The sequence below is a fragment of the Nannobrachium achirus genome, assembly GCF_963921795.1.
Source record: "Nannobrachium achirus genome assembly, chromosome: 7".
In the NCBI taxonomy this organism is placed as follows: Eukaryota; Metazoa; Chordata; class Actinopteri; order Myctophiformes; family Myctophidae; genus Nannobrachium; species Nannobrachium achirus.
In genome coordinates, this window is record NC_137816.1 from 40,765,956 (window position 1) to 40,773,659 (window position 7,704).

The following is a 7,704-nucleotide window of genomic DNA, read 5'->3' on the forward strand; positions in this document are numbered from 1 at the left end:
TAACGCCTCAATGTCTATAGCTGACCTGTTGTGACATCACATTGTTGACTGTCACGCTCCATTATATGACCTAGACAACCTGTTCTAGCAGTCATATATGGCGATCCCTGATGTCATCAATATTAAGCCCATATTTGGCAATGCCCATATATGGACGCTCCATATGGCCAAGACAGAATTCATTCCATATATGGAAATCAGTCAGCTCCATATATGGGCACAAAAGGGGCATGCCCAATTTGCCCATATATGGGCATATACTGGTGATGACATCAGATACAGTATGGGCATAAAAAGGACCAGGACTGACGACGAGATCTCCATACATGGGCATAAAAGGGACACGGACTGATGGGTCAAGATTATGGGTATACCAGTTGGATCGGTGGTGCGTGCGATGTAGGTGTGAGGGCCGCGTAGCAGCCCGAACTTTAGATGTGAGGGTCGCGATACAGCCCTCATATCTAGAATTTGGGCTGCTACGTGGCCCAGTCACACTTAACCCACACCTTCACTTCATAAAAATGTCAAAAGTAGCACATCTACAGGGCTATTTTTGCCATATTTGTGACCCTTTGACAAAGTAGGAAATTAATTTATAAAAACATTCAAATTATGGAGATACTAAGTCTCTGCCTAACAGCAAGTAACAGTCTGTCATGTCATACTACTCTGATAACAGGCACCAACGTCATAGTACATACGGAGGGGGGAGGGGGGGGGGGGGGGGGGGGGGGGGGGGGGGTGTCGCACCAAATTCTGGGCACTGGGTACAAGGATTAACCGCGGGCTTGCGGGAACACATTATTACAAATTATTTTGTGCTTATTGAAAAATAGCAGATGTACAAGCTCACAGATCTGCTATTTTTGAAAAATCGTGAACATTTGTGCAAGTCTTTGAATATTTCAAATCCTTCAAAGGTTTTTTGAAAAACCTATGTTTCTATGTCAGTGGTGCTCAAACCTTTTCATGTGAAGGACCCCCAAAATGATATGTATTTGGCCACGGACCCCCATGTCAAAATATTTAGTTCCAGGGATCCCCCAGAAGCAAAATGTTTGTTACAAATGTTTGCTTAAAAATACATATATTAAAAGATTTGCACACATGTTTCACAACTTTTCAAGAATAGCAGATCTACAAGCTTGCAGCGCAGCACTCTGTGTCGCGCTGTGAGCTTGTATATCTGCTATTTTTCAATAGCTAAAGTATAAAATAACTAAGGCCTCTCCACCTTGGGCCCTAGTAACTCAGTCCCACTTTTCCCCCCCTTGTGACGCCCCTGGATAGTGTGCTAGTAATTATACAACTAGAAAGGTGCAATTCTGTGAAATTGCAAGTGGGGTAGCACTGACACGAGTTACGGGTTTCAGTCGGTGGGATACGTTGAATCCGCTGGAAATAATGTGTTTTTAATAAGAAAACATTATTGTGGGCTCGCCTGAAAGGCGAGAACACTATGTTATCTTCATTATTGCCAGACCCATGAAATGGGTAGGCCTACATAAGCAAATGTCGGTCTGTCTGTCCGGGTTTTCTATATAAAGGGTATATATGATGATGACATGATGATGACATGCCTACAAAAGGCATGATGTCATAAATGATGATGACAGACAGGGGGTCTGGCACAACCAGGTTGACCTGGTCTAGTTTATTTAACAAGTTCCGCCACGACAGTACAAAGGCAGGGTACTTAGCCAATGAGGTGCAATTGAGGTGATAAAATCTGGGAGTGGTGTTAGCTGGAGTATTGGTTGAGCTTCACATGACAGTTAGCATGCTGCAAAATATAGTCACGAGCAAGCCCACACTGTTTCGTAGGAACAGTATTTCTAGTTAAAACTAGACCAGGTCAACCTGGTTGTGCCAGACCCCCTGTCTGTCATCATCATTTATGACATCATGCCTTTTGTAGGCATGTCATCATCATGTCATCATCATATATACCCTTTATATAGAAAACCCGGACCGACAGACATTTGCTTATGTAGGCCTACCCATTTCATGGGTCTGGCAACTAGACCAGGTCAACCTGGTTGTGCCAGACCCCCTGTCTGTCATCATCATTTATGACATGTCATCATCATGTCATCATCATATATACCCTTTATATAGAAAACCCGGACAGACCGACATTTGCTTATGTAGGCCTACCCATTTCATGGGTCTGGCAATTAGACTTTTAAAATTAAACTCTTCTGGAAAAGACACCGGGGAAGACCTTTGCACACTTGGAATTTATAGGTTCACACTAGAAATAACTGTTCCTGATGAATTCCATCTTACCATTTATATTACATATTGTCAGTGGTGTAAAGTAACTAAGTACTTTTACTTAAGTAGTAGTTAAGTACACTTTTGAAGTATTTGTACTACTTGAGTATTTCCAATTTCCAATACTTTTACTTCTACTCCACTACAATGGACCTTTTCTTGTAACATGTTTTGTAGCCGCAAAGGTCCATTGAGTTCAATGGACCTTTTCTGTAACCCCAAAACCTCTAAAGTCCATTGAGTTCAATGGAAGAGTGGTGTGAGGCTGCGAGCTTGAGGATTGGTTAAGCTTGACCTCCTAAGAACAGTTATACCAGTAAGACTCCGAAGAAAGAAACCGTCATCAGAACACAGAGGGTTCCCGAAGGGTTCTCAATTCGAACCTGGGCTCACCCAGAGTTAGTGTGGAAGAGTCCTTGAGCAAGACTCTGAAGTTCTGAACCCCTAGTTGCTCCCGGTGAGCAGGTTGGTGCCTTGCATGGTTTCCTCCACCATCGATGTATGAATGTGTGTTTGAATGGGTGAATATAATGCACAATCTATGTAAAGCGCTTTGGATAAACCATCTATCGATCTATCAATCTATCTATTATCTCTATCTATTATCTCTCTATCTATCCATCTATCTATCTATCTATGCCCGCAGCCAATAAGGGGTCACAAGCTGTTGGCCTGTAGCCAATCAGAGAAGGGCAAAGGGTGAGGTCATAATATTGAGGCATATATATATAAGGGCCACCAGAGAGGCCATCTATGCCCATAACCAATCAGATGGCCATAAAAGGGCATACTGTATGTCTGATAATCTTTAGGATTTTGGCCAACCAGACTATTGGCCAATCTCTATGATTGGTCAAGTTTCACGCGACATCATAATAATATCTTACTATGAAACGGGCGTCGCAGGCGAAACAGAGGCAAACCTCTAGTGTACATATAATTCATTAATATTGTTAAACCGTTTATTTTATTGGAGATCTCTGTGTTGGTCAATCTTAATCTCTTTTATTCCCATACTGTATATAGGTATCCCTGATGTCCCATAGTAACTGCTATCCGAGCGACGATATGCTATGTGGGGAGTGTCACTTTGTGTGTCGTCCATGAGCAAAATGGCACGCAAAGTCGTACTTGTCCCTGCACGGGTGACCGCAGACGTTGCACTGGAACGGGTGTTCATATCCATGGCAGCACATGTGAATGGTATAGAGGATGTTATCAGTGTAATGGATGTCACAGTGGAGGCATATCTGAGGTTGCAGAGGTTGGTCTTGGGCGGGCGTGCCAGGCTGGCTGTGGGAAATATGTGAGGTTTGTTCGCTGTGTTCACAGCCGAGGAGCCCGGCCCCGGAGGGGCTGTACTTCCTGTGCTCTGGGGAACAAGAGTCCCCACTAGTCGGAGGTGGTGTCGACACAGCGAGTGGCGAACCCAAGACCTGATGCTGTGTGACGATGGGGGGCTTCTCATCCTTGAAGGCCCCGTCTGGGGACACAGGAGGTGTGTCATCCAAACTGCTGTCAAGGGATTCTTTGGCCATGTCCTTATACTCATCATTATTCAAAGGGTGGTGCAGCTCACTAGAGAGGTCATTTGACTTTTTCGCTCTCTTCTTTGGAGGTTTAAATCTGACAATGAGCCGCCTTCCGTGCGGCAGGGACCTCTTCCGCTTGGAGGGCGGAGTGGGCTCCCCTCCCACTGTGGGCGGAAGATTATGGCAGCGTCGGTGGTGGCGAGAGATATTTCGCCCGTATGCCGAGGTGAACGAACACAGGTGGCAGTGGTGGGGTTTTTCTCCTGTGTGGATTCGGATGTGCTCTCGCAGACGAGCCTTCTTGTTGGTGTAACTGCAATAGCTACACTTATAGTTTCCATCCAACGTCTTTTCCCAGCAATCCTTTCGTATCTCAGATCCCTCCTCCGTCTGGGTCTCTGATCCTTCCTTTTCCTCTCCCTCTCCTGACAGACCCTCCTCAGCAGATGAGGGACCAGGACTATTCTGTTCACTCTTCGTGGTGTCAGGTTGGAATGATTCACCCGTTTCCTGTTCTACGGAAACAGAGCCAGTGATCATGTTGACATGCTGGGTTTGTTCTGTCAGATAATTTCGGAATTGTGGCACCTTAAAATCCACAGGGTCTGTCTCAATATTGTCCATCTGCAATCCGAAGTGAGAAACCTCTTCTGAGGTGTCCCAATAAATGAACGCTGTGAAGTGGGATCGAGGATCTTATATACGAATAAAACGTGCCATGCTGTGACATCACCAGCTGTGATGGAGTTGCATCACATCGCCATGCCCCTTCTTGAGGCCAGCCATGACAGAGCAGGAATAGGATATTTGTCCTAAACAAGCTGATCGACTTTAACCGACGCATTTTCAACAAGTACATTTGTAAATGTGACGTCTTCTTCTTCTTTCGTGTATCATCATCCTTGATGATTGGTTGACAACATTGTATTTCACAAGATTTCTTGTTACTTAGGGGAGGCCATGGGGCTGGCTAAATATAAATGACGCAAATCTCTGCGACAATCAGTGTGCAAATCTGTCCTTAACCTTTCCGACGGATCGACTTCAAACTCTGTGCGAGTATTGCCAAGGACATGTCGGAGTCTATAACCGCAGATACGGACGATATGCCCATATATAGGCATATGTGGAGATCCAGTTGACCAGAACTTCCAATGGGCGCGACGTTGGTGTAGTGGTTAGTGCATATGCCCTTCGTGCTGAAGGTGAGTGGTTCAAACCCTGCCTAAGCCGATGTCAGCAAGGGGGGAAGACAACAGCCAGCCCCATGGCCTCCCCTAAGTAACAAGACATCTTGTGAAATACAATGTTGTCAACCAATCATCAAGGATGATACACGAAAGAAGAAGAAGAAGAACTTCCAATCCAACCGATATGTCCATATATGGGCATTTACTAATGACATCGGTGATGTCCATATATGGGCATAAAAGGGACAAGGACGGATAGATCATACAGTGGTCTCCATTATGGTTATACAAGGGACATTGGGAGACAGACAGAAAGACAGACCATACAGAGATCTCCCTAAATGGGCATAAACGGAACACAGAAAGATAGTCGGGTAACGTACAACGGGCAGCATTAATTGGGGCACAGCATGCATTCCCAACTTGCATTGTGTATGTGTCTGTGTTTGCACGTCCCCCACATCAGTACTATTCTGTCCTCACTCTTGCGTGTCTGTACAAAGGCTATACAAAGTCCCAACAATAAAGCAGTTTATTTAGAAGAGTAGTAGTCTTTACTGTAGGTTGTAAGACTGTAAAGCATAGAAGCTAACAAAGATATGGGTTTAAGAAAAACATTCAAATCAAAACATAACACGACCAATTATATCTCCTTGTATGGACCGTTCTGTCCGTAACGTCACTTATCTCCATACATGGAGTTCCGTGCTCATACGGACACTCATACATGTACACAAAGTAGGAGCAGTTAGCTCAAAAAACAAATAGGATACAAGATAACAATTAAGATACAAATACATCTTACTTTTGTTATTTGTTAGCTACTGAAAGCATATACACATAGCTGATGCACTCACAGACACAATGGCATATGGAAATGAGTAGACCAACTTACATACGGTACACACACTCACATGTGTCATGTTTGATACCATGCAAAGAAATATTGAGATGACTCTGACATCATCACTATGACATAGAGCAGGTTTCAGATAATTGTGCTATTTATGTGTCTTACTGAGACGTGAGCTCCCATTGTGGAGTCAATGGCACAGTATATGCACACATTGCAGTCTTACTGGTAAGTTTGCTACACCATGAGTTTATTTGGGTCAAGCACTAACTTTGGGTCCCCAGGGAGCAATTTCTTTCGAAGCCCATCAACAGCAGACAGCAGACCAGCAGACATTGAGGTAGCCTCACCCCCGACCGACAGCATCAGCTGCCTGGAGTTCAGTCCCGCCTCCATGCCAGGGAATTTCCTTGTGGGCGGGTCCTGGGCCAACGATGTGCGGTGCTGGGAGGTCCAGGACCGCGGCCAGACCGTCCTCAAAGCCAGTCAGACGCACGCCGGTCCCGTGCTGGACGTCTGCTGGAGCGACGACGGGAGCAAAGTGTTCACGGCCTCCTGCGACAAGACGGCCAAGATGTGGGACCTGAACAGCAACACGGCGATGCAGATTGCACAACACGACGGCCCCATCAAATCCGTCCACTGGATCAAAGCCCCCAACTACAGCTGTGTCATGACGGGCAGCTGGGACAGAACGCTCAAGTTCTGGGACACCCGCGCCCCCAACCCCATTTTGTCACTGCAGCTACCGGAGCGGTGCCACTCTGCCGACGTGGTTTACCCCATGGCAGTGGTGGCCACGGCCGATAGAGGGCTGCACGTCTACTGGCTAGAAAACCAGCCTTCTCTTTTTCGTAAAATAGACTCTCCCCTCAAGTTCCAGCACAGATGCGTTGCCATCTTCAAGGACAAGCATAGCAAGCCCACAGGCTTTGCCCTGGGAAGCATCGAGGGCAGAGTTGCCATCCACTACATCGACCCCGTCAACCCAACCAGGGATAACTTCACCTTCAAGTGTCACAGGAACACAACAAACAACTCCCCTCAGGACATCTACGCTGTCAACGACATCGCCTTCCACCCTGTACACGGCACGCTGGCCACCGTGGGCTCAGACGGACGCTTCAGCTTCTGGGACAAAGACCAGCGCACCAAACTCGGACCCAAGACGCTGGAATCACTGGAGCAGCCAATCACTGCCTGCAGTTTCAGCAGCAACGGGAAAATATTCGCCTACGCCTCCAGCTATGATTGGTCCAAGGGACACGAGTACAATAACCCCCAGAAGAAGAGCGGCATCTTCCTTCGAGACGCCACAGAAGAACTGAAGCCCAAGAAGTAGCTTGATTGGCCGTGTCAGGTTGCATCTCTTGTGGGGGGAAAACAGGGTTTATACGTTCAAGCAGAATTGGAAGAAATGCTCGGTTTTGTTTAAACACTTCTGATGCCATAAACGTCCAGGAACGGGATAAGAATTGTCGTGGTGCAACACCACGGTCCCGTTATCATGTCCATGGATGTGTTAGCTGGTTACCATGGTAAGCAGGTAAACAGGTGCTGCGGCGGCGGCTGGTGAGCAAAAAAAAATGTCACATCCCATGATGCAACGTGGACACGATCGTGGCTTCCGGGGCTCTTCAAAATAAAGCGTAGTGAATGGCGCCACTACTATTAGGCCTACTATGACCTGAATACAAGAATGCTCGGCACAACACCTAGTTGGACCCGCTCAAATCTGACAACCTCGGAACGGCCGAACCCATTAGGTATTTATGGCCATCAGAACCTACTTGGCCATGCTTGACGTCTCGGGGGTAACATCTGTTTGTACGCCCAGGGTCAGTCACAT

The 7,704-nt window shown here is 46.4% G+C and overlaps 2 protein-coding genes across 2 annotated transcripts; one reads left to right on the top strand and one right to left on the bottom strand.

The window, feature by feature from the left end:
- Positions 1-3,365: 3,365 nt before the first annotated feature.
- LOC308288758 (zinc finger protein Pegasus-like) lies at positions 3,366-4,436 on the bottom strand (the record flags this gene model as incomplete). The annotated part of the gene is made up of 1 exon (XM_080730228.1): positions 3,366-4,436. One exon carries the CDS (start codon positions 4,434-4,436, stop codon positions 3,366-3,368), a length of 1,071 nt encoding a protein of 356 aa, XP_080586354.1.
- Positions 4,437-6,099: 1,663 nt separating this feature from the next.
- LOC308288759 (mRNA export factor-like) lies at positions 6,100-7,197 on the top strand (the record flags this gene model as incomplete). Its single annotated transcript, XM_080730229.1, has 1 exon — positions 6,100-7,197. The coding sequence occupies one exon, from the start codon at positions 6,100-6,102 to the stop codon at positions 7,195-7,197; it is 1,098 nt and encodes a 365-aa protein (XP_080586355.1).
- Positions 7,198-7,704: the final 507 nt, after the last annotated feature.